This window comes from Ruditapes philippinarum, unplaced genomic scaffold (genome assembly GCF_026571515.1).
Source record: "Ruditapes philippinarum isolate M1 unplaced genomic scaffold, ASM2657151v2 ctg1756_1_1_1_1, whole genome shotgun sequence".
NCBI classification, from domain to species: domain Eukaryota; kingdom Metazoa; phylum Mollusca; class Bivalvia; order Venerida; family Veneridae; genus Ruditapes; species Ruditapes philippinarum.
The window spans coordinates 59,098-75,980 of NW_026866698.1; the positions used below are offsets into that span (position 1 = coordinate 59,098).

At 34.1% G+C, this 16,883-nt stretch overlaps 2 protein-coding genes across 2 annotated transcripts; both read left to right on the forward strand.

The window, feature by feature from the left end:
- Positions 1-1,797: 1,797 nt before the first annotated feature.
- LOC132733371 (putative transferase CAF17 homolog, mitochondrial) lies at positions 1,798-11,424 on the forward strand. Its single transcript, XM_060720014.1, has 8 exons — positions 1,798-1,940; positions 2,930-3,008; positions 3,331-3,522; positions 7,404-7,538; positions 7,814-7,961; positions 8,633-8,767; positions 9,352-9,451; positions 10,078-11,424. Exons 2-8 carry the CDS (start codon positions 2,946-2,948, stop codon positions 10,280-10,282), a joined length of 978 nt encoding a protein of 325 aa, XP_060575997.1. The 5' UTR covers positions 1,798-1,940; positions 2,930-2,945; the 3' UTR covers positions 10,283-11,424.
- Positions 11,425-14,370: 2,946 nt separating this feature from the next.
- On the forward strand, positions 14,371-15,750 carry LOC132733378 (uncharacterized). The gene has a single exon (XM_060720020.1). It carries the CDS (start codon positions 14,371-14,373, stop codon positions 15,748-15,750), a length of 1,380 nt encoding a protein of 459 aa, XP_060576003.1.
- Positions 15,751-16,883: the final 1,133 nt, after the last annotated feature.

The following is a 16,883-nucleotide window of genomic DNA, read 5'->3' on the forward strand; positions in this document are numbered from 1 at the left end:
ATGTGTGTGTGCCTTTACTTTATGTTCTTGAAAATGTTTTTGATAAAATTGAGCCACGTCACGACAAAACCAACATAATGTATTTGCGACCAGCATGGATCCAGACCAGCCTGTGCATCAGTGCAGTCTGATCAGGATCCATGCTGTTCGCTTACCAACCCTATTACAAGTAGAGAAACATGAAACATATAGCAAACAGCATGGATCCTGATCAGACTGCGCGGATGCACTATGTTGGTTTTGTGTTGTGACGCGGCTCAAATAGTGCTGGTGCAAGGCATGTGTTCAAACTTTGTCAATCTGCTGTTGTTTGGTTTTGTCTTATTTTACACATTACATGCATGGTGTTATAGCATTTCTCAACCATTGATGCTTTATAAATAAAAATTGAAATATCAGAAAAGATCCTTTGTTATTTTTTGTTATGCCTAAAGTCTTCAGTGTCATTTATTTTGTTTTGCTGTAGTGTACCAGTTGAAATGAAACAGGTAGGCATCCAATGTAAATATGTTTGTACAGTTAGAAAAATTAGTCTTGTAACACATTGATACCTAGGCTGTGTGTTGTGTACCGGTAATTTAACTTTGCTGGACTGTTGTACAAATAAATAAGAAAATACCATCACAATCCATCAATTCATTGTTGAGTTACGACCCTTTGATACTTAAAAAGATAAAGATACCTGTCTGCATTCCCTTTCTTGAGACTGGTTTGTGTCAATACATTATACTGTTTCAACCTTTCAATAACTGTTTCAACTTCTGTAATGCACCTTTTGACTAACCTGACCCCCTTGTCATTAGCCATATTCATTGGCTGGGAATATGTCCTTAATATGTTGCAGTGTGTGGGGCTTTTAATTTTACCATTCTGGCATAATAGGGGTAGAAAATCCAAAAGTCAAGGCCCCCACTCATCTCGGGGGTCAGAAAGACTATCATTATAAATCTAAGCCCACAGGGGTGGTAATATTTGGATACTTAAAATTATGCACTTTTAATAGTTAACTGGATTATCTCACTAGTAGTAGTAGTCACTACTGGAATGACGAGGCACTGCATCACATGTGAATTCATTTGTGAGTGTCCTCAATATTAATCATTCAGCTATATGTTGGAACTGGCTGTTTATTTATACAAAATAGGACATTAAAGTTTATTTGGATACCTTCATTCACTGAGCCTACTGAACATTACTCAAAGGCACAATTGAAGCTCTCGGTCCATTTTAAAACTTATAGAAGCCTCATTTTAAGCCCTTCTGAGAGAGTTTCATACTAACATTAAAGCAGCATGCCTCTAAATTCATGATGATTTTTCATAAAAAAAAATTGAAAATGTCTGTAAAAGTAAAATGTTGTGAAGTGACCAAAGAAAATAATTTACACTGCATACAGCACTAACAATCCACGTAAATTACCATTTAATAGAGGTCAAAATATGCAAAAAATAGTCCTCAATACTGTGTTAGTCACGCCAGGGTCTTTCAAATAGATTCTGGTCACGCAGTAGAAATGTGGTGATAAATACATGTACTGCAAAATCAGTAATTAATCGCAAATAACATGTAAATTATTACTCGAGTTCTTTTGTTTTTCTTAATACACTTTTACACTAAGTACACTTTTTTCTCAAGTATGGTTTTCTTGAAATATTTTGGCTCATCTGGAGGCAGGCAGCTTATATAAGCATACTAGACCCTTGTCATGACATAATAATATTTAAATGGAGAATTTACTGAAAGACAATAGTGTATATAGAAAATATTAATCTTTGACCACTGTCTGCTAAAATAACGTATAACAAATTTAAGACTGGCGCAATATCTCAAGAAATATTGAAAAAAGTTACTTCCCTTTTATCAATAGTCGCCCTTAAAACGAAAGTCAAGTTTGGGGATAATTTGGTTTCGATTACAGTTTTTTCAAGTAAAGTTACAGAGTAAGTATATTTCCCTTTTATTGGTTAAGAGTTTTTCATAATCTGGAAGTCAATCATTCTACCTATGTGGCTATTATATAATAATTAAGGAACTGATATTATTTCGGATCAGCAAATAAATTCGGATAAAAGTTCAAATTGTCTGCAGTCAAGTAATATAGGCTAATTTTGATTGGCATATTTGCCACTTTTTGACATAAAAAGATGTTAAATCTATAAATACACCTTTGTAAGACACAGTGAATTAACAGTATTTTAATATTTCTGTACTAAAGCTAATCATTGCTTGTATTTTTAGCAAAAAAAAAATGAGTTTCCAATTGTATTTTGATGTACATATAAATTACAAAATATATGATTGCAGTCATTTAAATATCAAATTAAGGCAATTACAAGCATAATGTAACAGGACAACGTCACAAGGAACTAACAGCTAGATAAGCTGTGTCATTTGACATCTAATTCATAGTTAAAAGTAGTGCTTAAATCATTATATTTATACACAATTATAATAAAATTACATGTATGAATTTAAATAAAATCATGAAAAGACATTTTGATTACAGATACTAAAGGACTGTTACTAATACCATTGTATATCTCTTATTTACACTGTTAATGACAGACAAAAATCCCTTTCACAAGGAATGGCAGCACCTCATCCGATGAAAAGGTAATTGGGGCCCTAATCTTCAGTTATCTGTCCTGTTATATAATGTCCTGTTATACATGTATATTGAGCACAGACCAACCTCAAATCTGAAAAATAAAATAATTGTCCATATTTGTTGATGAAAATTTTCATCAATGTTAAATGCCAGCAAGGACCAATCCATCTTTGGTACAAATGTTTCAAATAAAAAAAAAATCTGTTAGATTCTTTTCAAACAATACTATTTTCAGTTGGGAATAATACTGATGAATTATCAGCTAGAAGTTCTGTTACATCATTAGTAATAATATAAACATGTACCTATTATCAATTTCAGATATTTACTGTACAGAATGCTTTTTCAGAAATTACTTCAAAGAGTGTCAAGGATTGCTTGTCAGAACTGCAAATCTAGTGTAGGTTGTCCATTAGAAAAAGTTAAATCTGTAAGCCTGACGAAAAAAACAAAATTTAAAAATAAAGTTGTGATATTAATTATGTTATTTGAAGTTTTACTCTGTCATTAGTTCACAAAGAATTTATTTCTGGAATATTATTTAAGAAATTTTCTTATAAAAATCAGTTCAATGTGAAATATATGTATTTATGACGCAGTGCATATATTAATTCCTTTTATCAAATTAATTAAATGTAATAAACATTTGCAATTTATTATTGTATTGAATGTTCAAATGGTTTTAAATGTGTTTTGTAATATTCTTATATATTGTACAATAGACATTTAAGCAGGCGATCAAATATTCTACCTCATCTGCAAGTGATGTTCCAGTATATAAACTAAGCTCAAGGGGAATTGTTCGAGTTAAGGGGCGAGATACTATTCAGTTTCTACAAGGGCTTGTTACCAGTGATGTTGAATGCCTGGGATCTGTGATGGGAGCTCAGTACTCTATGCTGTTGAATATTCAGGTAAAATAAGATTGCCATGAGTGTTAAATACAGGATATTTCAGCATTCAGGGTTGTCTTTAAGATTTTTCTGAGAAGGTTTATTTTAAGGTTTGAGTCTGTCATTTTTAATTTTATCACATGAAGCAAAGAGTGTTTTCTATGATTTGAAGCGGCACAAAATGCATTTGAGACAGGCATTTTGATCTCTTACCACTGATTCAAGAATCATTCGGAATTATTAGTTGGTCAATGGCAGAGAAATTGGTAATTACTGCTTAGTTATATGGGAAAGTTTGTTTGGTGGACTAATCATTGTGATAAGACCAAAATGTGTTAAAATCAGCATAAAAACCAGATAAACAACAAAAAAACAAAAAAAAAACATGAATAATGGTTAAATTTATTAGCATCTGATACACATACAGCTTGCCAGTATGATTTCCACAAGGCATATTTCTTCCTCTTATGAATACAGTCATTTAAGCTTAACAATGATTGGTTGATTTACCCACTTTCAACTAGTCCAAGAATTGCAACTTTGGCATTGATGCTTTTTAAATAAAGATTGAAATACCAGAAAAGATCCCTTGTTATTATTTGTTATGCCTAAAGTCTTCAGTGTTATCTCTTTGTCTTGCTGTAGTGTACCAGTTGAAATGAAACAGGTAGGCATCCAATGTAAATATGTTGGTACAGTTGAAAAATTAGTCATGTAACTCATTGATACTTAGGCAGTGTACCACTTGCCGCTCATTGCTGTCGGTTCCATTCTTGAAGGGGACTTTTGATTCTTTCATGTGAGGAAGCTATCCAGCTAGCTTACGGAACATTGGTGGTTCTGCTAAAGTGCTCTGCTCATTCATGCCTGAAATAATGCACGAAGGGCACCTGAGCTCTTCCTCACCACCAGTAAAGCTAGAAAGTAGCCATTTGACCTATACTGTGTTGGTGCAACTAAAATCCAACCAAAAGGGAAAAAAGACTTAGGTAGTGTATTGTGTAATTTAACTTTGCTGGACTGTTGTACAAATAAATAAGAAAATACCATCACAATCCATTGTTGAGTTACGACCCTTTGATACTTCAAAAGATACATGTACCTGTTTTTTGCATTCCTTCTCTTTAGACTGGTTTGTGTCAATACTGTTTCAACCTTTCAATAACTGTTTCAACTTCTGTAATGCACCTTTTGACTAACCTGACCCCCATAAAAACCAGATAAGCAACCCAAAAAAAACAAGCATGAATAATGGTTAAATGGTTTCAGCATCTGATCCACATATAGCTTGCCATTATGATTTCCACAAGGCATATTTCTTCCTCTTATGAATACAGTCATTTAAGCTTAACAATGATTGGTTGATTTACCCAGTTTCAACTAGTCCAAGAATTGCAACTTTGACATTCCTCCAACAATACTGTAGAGCTAATAGTCATGATATTAAAGTGAGCTTCTATGGTCCACATGTTAGACCTGCTGTCATTAATTCACTTCACTTTCACAGCTGGAAATTCAGTCCAACCAGGGGGGGTGGGGGGCAAGACTATGAATTATTTTATGTTACAAAGCTGTGTAGCTAGTTGTAAGCTATCAACATACTTTACAGAAGGTTGATGGTTGTACACTGGTGCCAGCTCTTGTGATGATCTGAATTTTGCTGGTATGAATTTCAACCAAATGGCCACCAAGTGTGCAGCTCTCAGTGACATTATTCTTGGGTCCTAGGTCTTCATTATACGCCCGTTTGAAAAACGGGACGTATTATGGGAACGCCCCTGGCGGGCGGGCGGGCGGGCGGCGTCCAATTTTGTCCGGAGCATATCTCCTACATGTATGGAGGGATTTTAATGAAACTTCATAGAAATGTTCACCACTATGAGGAGCAGTGTCGCGCACATGAACCAGGTCTCTAGGTCAAAGGTCAAGGTCACACTTAGAGCTCATTGAAAATGCTTGTCCGGAGCAAAACTTCCACATGTATAGAGGGATTTCAATATTACTTGGCACAAATGTTCACCATTGTGAGGCGGAGTGTCGCGTGCAAGATTCAGGTCCTTGCGGCCAAGGTCAAGGTCACACATAGAGGTCAAAGTTCAGATAAAAATATGAAGATGTGTATATGGACCATTTAGTCATCATTTATTGAGGGATTGTAACACAAATGGTCATTATCAAGACTATGGCTGTGATACATATAATTTAGGTCAATATATACAGGTCAAGGTCACTAAAGATGATGAAATATCCAGATTTTGTAAATAGAATTTAATCAAAGGGGGACAACAAAGTTATTACTTTGTTCATAAATGACTTACACAATTACTCCCCTTGATCTACTTTCACTTTCAATTCTAAAAATAGAATTTAATCAAAGGGCATAAAATAATCCTCTTTCTTGGACTTGAGTATGTTCTAAAGAATGTAACATTTATTTACACATGTTTCATTCATTGGTCAAGATTCTTAACTGTGATAACTATGGTGTTCTGTAGCCTTTGTATTTGTTCATAAAGATCATACAGTAATTACCTTATCAAATGTAAATACTTTCTCATAGAAATTTAATTATATTTTAATTTTCAAGTAAATATCAGTTCAGCTCTCCTACATGTATGGAGGGATTTTCATGAAACTTCATAGAAATGTTCACCACTATGAGGAGCAGTGTCGCGCACATGAACCAGGTCTCTAGGTCAAAGGTCAAGGTCACACTTGGAGCTCATTGAAAAATGCTTGTCCGGAGCAAAACTTCCACATGTATAGAGGGATTTCAATATTACTTGGCACAAATGTTCACCATTGTGAGTTGGAGTGTCGCGCGCGCAAGATTCAGGTCCTTGCGGCCAAGGTCAAGGTCACACATAGAGGTCAAAGTTTAGATAAAAATATGAAGATGTGTATAGGGACGATTTAATCATCATTTATTGAGGGATTGTAACACAAATGGTCATTATCATGACTACGGCTGTGACACATGTACTTTAGGTCAATATATGCAAGGTCAAGGTCACTAAAGATGGTGAAATATCCAGATTTTGTCTGGAGCATATCTCCTACATGTATGGAAGAATTTTTATAATACTTTATGGAAATGTTCACCACCATGATATATGTATTGCTCCATGCATGATCCAGGTCTCCAGGTCAAAGGTCAAGGTCACACTTAGAGCTCATTGAAAAACGCTTGTCGGGAGCAAAACTTCTACATTCATAGGGGGATTTCAATATAACTTGGCACAAATGTTCACCATTGTGAGGCTGAGTGTCGCACGCAAAATTCAGATCCCTGCGACCAAAGTCAGTGTTACACATAGAGGTCAAAGTTCAGATAAAAATTTGAAGATGTGTATAGGGACCATTTAGTCATCATTTATTGATGGATTGTAGCACAAATGGTAACTATCATGACTACAGGTGTGACACATTTAATATAGGTTAATATTTGTAAGGTCAAGGTCACTGGAGATGATTAAATATCCAGATGTTGTCCGGAGCATATTTTCTACATGCATGGAGGAATTTTAATGTTACTTTATAGAATTGTTCACCACCATGAGACGTAGTGCCCTGCACATAAACCAAGTCTCTAGTTTTATTGTTGGTATACTCATTGCATATATGTAATTTCAAGTTACATTTTAATCTTACAAGATTTTGCTTTTTCTCATAGACACCTATGAAAATCTGTGTTACCGAGGTGTTAAATCATTACATTTTCCTTAAAAGTCTCCAAAAACTGAACTTCCTTTTCACAATTTATTTTATTTAAAAAAAATCATCAAAAATATAAAGTAGGAATATATATTGTTAGTACCGCAACATTAGAATCAAACAGTGGATCTGAAGATATAATTACAGTCAAACACAGAATGACATGAATATTGATCTGTATATTTCAGGGCCGTGTACAGTATGACTTGATATTGTATGATGTAAGTCAGATATACGGGGAGAAGGCAGTGTTTATGGAGTGTGATAGAAACATGGTTAATCAGCTTATAACAGATATAAAAAAATACAAGATTAGAAAAAAGGTACAAAAATTATCATTCAGTTTCGAAGAAAGTAATGTATTTCCTTCAAACATGGTTTGTGATGCCCTTATAATTGTTATTTCACTGATGTGTTGTTGTACATGTACATAGACAGTGTATAATTATTGTTATTATTATGTTTGTTTTTCAATCTGGTTAGTAGCTGATGTAACAATATCATACAATAATTATAGTGGTTATTTTTATTGTAAATTTTAATAATATTATATGACTGAAAAGTTAAAAGAAGTACTTACAGTTTTTATTTAACACAGGTTAGCCTGGATGATTTAAGTTCCAGTTATCATGTATATGCAACAGTATCTGATAAAGGCGGCCATCTTATAGAACTGGCGTCTGCTGCAGTAGAAACTACAGATCCTAGAGTAACAGATTTTGGATTGAGAATAATTAGTGAAAAAGGTATGTTGATAACGTTGAATAATAAATTTGTAGATTTCCTAATGACTGTACATAGGCAGATCAGTTTGTATATAGGCACAGACTTACCACAATCTATATACTGCAGACTGCTCAAATTTAGGTTTTTGATATTGAAACCCATTTAAATAACAAGTCAATTCATAATATTAACTGAAATTTATATGCAACATTCTCTTTAAGTTTTATGGGGTCCTTTGCTTTACTGAGTACTCAGGCTCACAGGTTTACCCTAAAGTGCTTAAGGGGCACCTGAGGGATCTTTCTTTCACCGAGAAATTGGAAGGTTGCCATATGACCTAAACTGTGTTGGCCTGAGTTGATTTTGTAACCAAAAAAAAAATAGTAGAAAGTTTGAAAAGCAACGTATTGATAATTTTAGATAACTTTTTAATGCAATGAATACTTAGGGCTGTACATGGTCTTTCAAAGAAATTTCTATTTAGTTAAAATGATTTGACTTGTGTTGTTTTATCACCCATTTAGTAACAACAAGTTAAGAATTCCTTTCATACAGAACTATTCAATTTCAAAACATGTATTATATATTGTGTCTTATAAGTTAAGTGGTTTCTTTACATAAGGGGTATTTGCCTCGATATACATATATACTAGTTGCTAACTACATTATACATTTGTTTTCTTGATTTCAGATCCTTGTGATGTTGTAGAAGATGAAGCCGGGTACCATGAAAGTAGGTTACAGTGGGGAATCCCAGAGGGCCCACAAGATCTTCCTCCAGGAAATTGTTTTCCTTTAGAGAGTAATCTAGTCTTTATGAATGGAGGTATACATTCATTTATACTTATCACATGTGAACAAGTGTCAATTTCTTGATTGTTTTGTTTGATTTGTTGGTTCTTTAATAATTATGGAAGTTGTATAAAACATAAACTGCAAATATGTTTACAATGTTTGATATGATAGAAATTTAAGAAATTGTTTACATTTAGTAGTACATAAAAGTTTGTTTTCGATTATTAGCTTAATTTTATCTAATAAAAGGGAGTAAGCTTGTAGGACCCAGATGGATGGCTCTGCTCTTAAAAATCACAATCCTTGAATATTCTTCTAGAGATATTCTTCTTATAGTGCTTAAAGTAATCACATAGGGGTTTGGGGTGGGGAACAGAGAAGCTATGTGGTTTAAGCTCACCCCCCCCCCCTTCAACCCCCTCCCCCCACACACACACTCACATACATGTAAATAGCTATATAAAGGGTCAGTCATCATGTGGTATCTCTCCCACCAGTAAAGCTTAAAAGTTTCTATAGGATTCTTTATGGTTGTCATTGTAACCTGAAAATGAAATGCAAACAAAATTGAATTTTCAAGTGCATGATCTGATATGATATTTTGAATATTTTCAGTGAGTTTTAGTAAAGGCTGTTATTTAGGTCAGGAGCTGACAGCAAGAACACATCATACTGGTGTAACACGGAAACGTATAATGCCACTCGTATTTGAAAAGTAAGTTGTTTAATTGTTTGAAATGTTGAGTCAAGCTTGCTTATGATTTCTAGTTTTGGGGAACTGTTTAATGTGATTTTGAGGTAACAGGGGTCAAGTTCAAGGCCATATTGAGGCTGAAAATATCTGTAAGAAAGAAATATGCTTTGATATATCCTTGAGAGCGAATGTTGCATGCACAAAGTAGTTGCTAAGCAACAAAATCCTTCTAAAAATAGCAGCAAAAATATTTTGTTCCAGAACATTTTATTCAGTTTACAAACAATATTCATGTGTGATAAATAACAGAAACATTTTATGTTACAATTCTTCATAGAATCAGCCATAAGATTATTGTAACAGTATTATATTACTGTTTATAAACTGTTCAAGTGATTAATATTTTCATCCTTATCTATGGTGTCCCATGGCTTAGTGGTTAATTTGTCCAACCAGTAATCTAAGGATGTGCGGGTCAAAGCCCTGTCAGGGGGGGGGGGGAGCGGTTGTTTCATTGAGCAAGAAACTTACATGTAACTGTTTAGTTCTGGTTGATTTCAGGAAAAGACTGAGAATGTGTAATTTAAAAAGCTTATAGTGAACTAAAATAACTTCTGTATAATGCAAACACTGTTTCCATATTTTAGGCATCCAGGGAACATTGAGCCAGGGGAGACAATTCAAAATGAAAGCAATAAAAATGTAGGGAAGTTTAGAAGTTCCTGTGGTATATATGGTCTTGGACTGTTGAGAACAAATGATGTTGCAGGCAATCTTTTAGTGAAAAATACACAACAAGAAACTGTCAGCTTGAAAGCTGTAATACCAAAATGGTGGCCGGAATCAACCTAAAATTTTATATATTACATTTTATTTATAAATTACTTTAGAGATCTTGTGTTTGAGGAACATGTTTGATTTGATAAAATTTTGTAATCAAGCAGTTTGTATGTGTGAACCTTTTTTGAGATTTAATTTTTAAATGTAAGGCTTATATCAAAGAAAAATAAAACCTTTGACAATATGTAGAATTTTCCTCTTGTATGAACAGTACACCTACGTTATATTGTGTGACATTCTTTTAAAATCTTTGACAGGTTATATAAACGTTGTTTGCAAATATGACCCAAGTTGTTAGGCAATGGTTATATTACAAATATTCTTTTTTATACGGCCAGATAACCTGTCAAGAATCTTTATAACAAATTTATAAGACTGCAAACTTCTTTTTAGAGATTACTTTTATAAATAGACAGCTAGTTGGTTTGATGTGGGTAGTTTTCACTCCAGATCACGGTACCAAGCCACACTGAATTTACTAGAGCACAGTTCAGCTACCCATATAGTTTATATAAACATGAAGATTATCCAGTGAAAAACGACTTTACAAACGTGCAGTAATATAAATATTATTTAATTATACGTGCGTCTACGTTAACATTATGATTACATATTTAAGTAAGAAAAACTGACTAAAAAACGTTTCCTACAGTATTGCATTTTGAATTACTTAAGTAAAAAATGCAGTACTAAAGTATCTTTAGAAAGGTCTTAAAATAGTAAGTTTGTTTAACTGAACTAAGTAGATAACATGCAAATCCATACAAGTTCGTGTTTAAGCATGTCATGCATTCAGTCAATTTAGCAAACTATGCACATGTATGAATTAAAAGTTTATATGTAAATTGCTTATAATCATTTCCCCTATTATGATGTAAACGCAATGCAAACCTGGACTACTTGTTTAGAACATTGCATGCAGTAATGTCTCCGCATTATTTATTTAACATGCAATATCATCAGATCTTTTGTTGAGATAATTCTTTCACAAATATTCTAAATCATTTACTTAATCAATGCTCGCATTTGATTGATTTTCTTTCAAGATAATTTTTCAACCAGGTCTTGCAACGGAAAACCTTGATTAGATTGGTAAAATATTAGCGGTCGGGGTGCATAAGGGTGCATAATTACAGGCATATACCATTTCTTAACAGGCGGTAGAATGTACTTGAGCCGCGTCACGACAAAACCAACATAATGAGTTTGCGACCAGCATGGATCCAGACCAGCCTGTGCAATCACGCAGTCTGATCAGGATCCATGCTGTTCGCTTATCAACTCTATTACAAGTGGAGAAACTGACAGCGAACAGCATGGAACCTGATGCGCAAGCTGGTCTTGATCCATGCTGGTCGCAAACCCATAATGTTGGTTTTGTCCTGACGCGGCCTACTTAAGGGATTTCAACCAAATTTTTACAGAATGTAAAATCTCCGGCGCATAGTATCATGATTTTGGGATTTGTTAATTTTTAACAGAATTGTGACTTTTCGCATTTTGTGAAGATTAAAACCCGGTCGATATTTTTACAATTTCCTGTTATATTAAATACAATGTACATGTGATAGTAAATAAAATAATGCTGATTGTTGCTTGTGTATCTATATGGAAACTGAATGTATTTCTATATATATTTCTTTTGTTTCAATGATTTATTTATTATCACCATATCCTAACAACAGCTGGTCTACTATATAGCAAATTTAAACCACTATCTCTTTTGTGTTAAATTTAGCGCTGCTAGTTTGTACATGTAGAGCCTTTAACACAGATGAAGTCCTCCTATTTTGACTGTGTCATGACTGCTGTAGATAAAAGCATAAAATTGAAGATAAAGGCGTTACGTTTAGGGCTGAAGGTCAATTTAAATTTATCATTCAGTTATATGTTTAAGTGGACCTCATATTTGAACTGCGGGTTTAACAGCGTTTGTAGATAATGATTTGTGGATGCCGCACGATAGTGGAATGTGTGTGTAAAGTCATAGATAACGACACTCTTCGTGAAGGGATTGTCTCAAACGTTGACAAAACCGCGGAAAAATGGCTGTCACTGCGATATATGTGTGCATGACTATTGTAGTATTACATTTCATTGCGAGACATTCGTTCATTGCGATATGCCGCTAAATTCATGTACGCGCTTCCATTGCGATATTCCGCTGTGCATTCATGTACGCCCGTTCATTGCGATAGGCTTTGCACGTTCATTGCGATATGCGTGTACATCGCGATTGTAGTATATATGTATTACATTGCGAGGCATGCGTTCATTGCGATATGCCGCTGCACTCATGTACGCGCGTTCATTGGGATATGCGCGTACATTGCTTTATTTGCATTCATTTTTCTATTTATGTATTACATTGAAAGCTTTGCTCTATTTATGTAATACATTGCAAGCTTTGCGTTCATAATGATGTGTGTTTTTATTGCTGTACATGCGTTCATTGGTGTTTTGCTTTGTTGGATTTCAAGCCACACTGACATCGTAAAAGTTGTTTATTGTAATGTATGCATGCTGCTGTAATTGTAATATATTCGTGCATTGCGACAATTGCCGTGCATTGCGACAATTGCCGTGCATTGCGACAATTACCCGTGCATTGCGACAATAGCCCGCATTGCGATACACGTGCTTTACGTGAGTGAATAAGATCGAAAATCTAATCATTTTACAAAAGCATAAGTAAAAACCAATAAAGCAACCATTGCAGCACATAAAACTTGTCCAAACACTTGTTCTGTTTTTATCTACAAAGCTTAACTGTAATGAATTTGTTTTGATTACTTATCCCGTTTTAAACTGGGGAATTTGTTTTAGAAGATCTTTGAGTCTGGTCTAAAGTGTTTTGATATTGAGAACACGTCTACAGTACAATTATTCAGCCTGAACGCGGATGTTAAATTTGGCCTTATTTTATATACTTATTGCAATAGAGGTTTTATTGTAGTGCTTTTATTTGGCGGAATTTGATTCCAGTTTCAAAAATGAATATTTCATAATAGCTGTTTAATTACGAGCACGTGTTTTGTACTATAATTTGATGAAAGTGATAAATTACATGTAGTACTGAACCCGATTTAACATACAGTCAAACCCACGTTAAAGACCATCTCTAAGTACAGACCACCCTGCAAATAAAGCCACATTTCGACAAATCGTCATTGATTAAAAAGAACAAAGTAACCTCTAAATAAAGTCCACTTGTCTATAGAGGCCATGTTCTGTCACTAACTTGGATTACCTGTTTGTTCACAAGTTTGACTGTCTAATGATTACGTAATGATTACAGAACTTTCTTTACCTACCGTTTACTAGTTTTCTTTATTTAATATAATAAACATGTTTCCCGTTTCGTGCAGAATAATTAAAATTTTTCCTTAATTGAAAATGCGTATGAAAAGGAAAAAAAAACAACAGTGCTTGATTTTCAAGTACCATCTACTTATGTTAAAGTAGTTTATTTGACATTGTGTCAAATGACATTTATTTTTAATGATTCCCGGAAAATTATGTTGAAGTGACTGTTGCTCAACGAATAGGAAGCAATAATTTAGTATTTATATTTACGTAGTTGAGTGGTATCGTTTTAAACATGTTGAGAATTTTAAATCATGAGAATTTTAAATCATGAGAAGTTCCCTGTAGTTGTTGATATTAAATATACCGGAGATAGAATTTATCAATCAGCAATAGGACAAAAACTGATAATGAAATGTTAAAGACCTTATTTTCAGTTTTTTTTCAAAGTGTAAATAAAGCTACATGTATATATGAGTATCCTTTATGTCTAGCTTAGATATTTTTGCGCTCTTATGAAATTTATACTGAATTTTAGACATAAATACAATGTGATTCCATGACACAAATGAGTAAGGATTTTTTTACTTGTATAGAAAAGTGAATGATGGATTGTGATTTAAAAAAAGAACGTGGACATTTTTATTCTTTTATTACGATTTCCTGGTATATTCCGACAAGGGTATACTGAAACATGTGATAAATATAAAGGGTGATAGGATTTAAAAATAAATCAAGAAGAGAAAAGAAATTTTAAAATAATTCGAGATCTAGAGTTCACATTTTTGTACATGATGAAGTACTATGCACGTGTTTTTGTGACTATTTATCTAATCCTTCTAACTGTGATATTACTATGGTGGAAACAGAGCAATGTGACAGTACAACTTGAAACATATGAGCAGCCCATAAAATTGTACAGACGGTACAAAGCAGACGACAAAAGAGTCTTGAAACGTGACGTCATGTTGCTTCAAGAAGTTGCTATGGAAAAACAGGATTTCTTAAGGAACCGCCATCCGTACATTTCATTCCTTATTGATGACCGTGTAAGACAGTGCGGTGGGCATTTTACCGGATATAAAAATCTGTTTGCAAAACTTGTTAATGTCTTAGTCGATCCTAGGTTTGCACGCGGGAAACATGGCGGCGAGAATATGTCGAAGGTCATGAATCAGGCCGAGGAAGAGGAATTTTACACGCTAGAGAAAGGTTTTTTTAATCTTCCCTGTACTCAACAAGTTAAATATGAGTTTGGAGTTGACAGTCATTTAAATAAATGGATTGAAACTATTGAATTAAGTACTGATTTCCCAAACCATTATGAGGCCCCTCAGTGGACCATCGCAGTGCAAAGGTATGAATATGTTAATATGTACCATACTATGACAGACTGGTACAATACATTTCTTGTTACAAAGGTATTTAAACTAGACCCTAAAAATGTAACCATTCTATGGATAGATGGCCATCCTGCAGGAGGGCTTGACGCCACATGGAGTACACTTTTTGGGGACATAAGACGAATAGGAGAAATCCGAACACCAGTGTTGTTTCCTAATATGATTTGGGGCATTGTGGGATATGATAGTCCGCTTGATGAACATTATCTACCGGAAGTAGCATATCTTGAAGAGTTTAGAAATTTCTTCCTGTCAAAACATAACATTGTACCCGAGGACTTTCCGAATTGTAATCAATTAAATATTTTGATAATCTGGAGAAGGGACTATGTCGCGCATCCAAGAAACCCAACCGGATCGGTTGTAAGAAAAATACAAAATGAGGACAAACTTTTAAAGAAAATCAAATCGTATTTCAACGGCCATAATGTTAAAGGATTACAAATCGATAAACTTTCTATGCAAGATCAACTTGCAATTATATCAAAAACAGACATTTTAATAGGAATGCATGGCGCTGGACTGAGTCACACTTTATTTCTACCTCGTCACTCAGGGTTAATAGAACTCTTTCCTTTATATCATCCTGCAGAAAATATACATTTTAAGTCAATGGCGGAATGGAGACACATGCACTATATGTCGTGGAGTAATTTTAATGCAGAGAATGAACTTGACAATTATTTGACAGTTGTAAACGTTGATGAAATTGCCTTACTTGCCATTGGAATGAAAAACAAAATTTGCAATGCTAACGAAAGTTTTAGGTGAAAAATATATTTATTACTTTCCTTGCTTGTCTTGTCTTTTGTACATTTTGCATGATATAATTTGATTGGCTAGACCTTAGAATCTGTCCGCAGCTATTTAAACATTATAATTTTACCCAATATTATTTTTTCAATATTTCTATTACTCTAAAAAATCACACGGATTACTTCTAGGCGTAGGATTAGGGGTTAGAGTTAGAGTAATGGGTAATGTAAGGGTCAGAGGACAGATTCTAAAACTGCTCAAGTTTGATTTTACCCATAGCCAGTTAAATATCTTCAGTCTTTCATCTTTCAGTCTAGATAAAACCATTACTCATTTTTAGAGAATTGTCACTAAATGTACTGACTGGATATGGAATAGTGCATACCATAATCAGACTGTTGGCAGCACTGGTCATGTGGTTAGTAGTATCACTTGCCACCAGCAGGGTAAGGGTAAATGTTCGAATAAGCTTCTGTCTTCGATAGTACGTAATAAAAGAGTAACCGTTATATAGGGTTTGTCGTTATACAAGGTTTGTCAAGGATAATAAAGACGCTCATTTAACAATGGTTGACATTAAACCCCTCTTGCGACAGGAAATAACACCATCATGTACGCGAAATATCGTTCTGTGTCCTGTTGCATATGCACTCAAATATTGTCGTTTTGCTGTCACTCGTTGTTGTTTCGTCTTGCCGCCCGCGGAAATTCCAAAATGTCAACATAGAACTACTATTATGTCGTAAACAGTATATAAAATAGCAACATTCTCGTATGATACGAGGACGTATGTAATGGACGTATTCAACTGGTTCAAGGATGCAGCCGATTTGGCTGGTATTAATTAGTTAGTGTAGACCGAGGCAAAGTGAAACACTTTTTTGCTTTTATTGGTATTCTTTAAATATGATCGGCTCGGTTTTGAATATTTCTCTCTATTTCTCTAATATCTCTCTTTAACACAGATTGGTTTCTATTCTCCATTTCTGACTAAATACGTAAAATATTACAAAAACAAGTTGAGATTTTAGTTTAGAAAGTATAAGTGAACTGTTTTACTTTGCCCCGAGTACGTGGGCAAAGATAAACAGTTACTATAACCAAAACAAAATCTCTGAACGATAATTATATTCATTTTCTATTCAGAA

Bases quoted from the DNA above. Each gene is read 5' to 3' on its own strand.
- LOC132733378 (XM_060720020.1), top strand. From the start codon at position 14,371: ATGAAGTACTATGCACGTGTTTTTGTGACTATTTATCTAATCCTTCTA.
- LOC132733371 (XM_060720014.1), top strand. From the start codon at position 2,946: ATGCTTTTTCAGAAATTACTTCAAAGAGTGTCAAGGATTGCTTGTCAG. The intron at 3,009-3,330 runs GTAGGTTGTCCA...ATTGTACAATAG, and splicing joins GTCAGAACTGCAAATCTAGT to ACATTTAAGCAGGCGATCAA. The intron at 8,768-9,351 runs GTATACATTCAT...GAATATTTTCAG, and splicing joins TCTAGTCTTTATGAATGGAG to TGAGTTTTAGTAAAGGCTGT.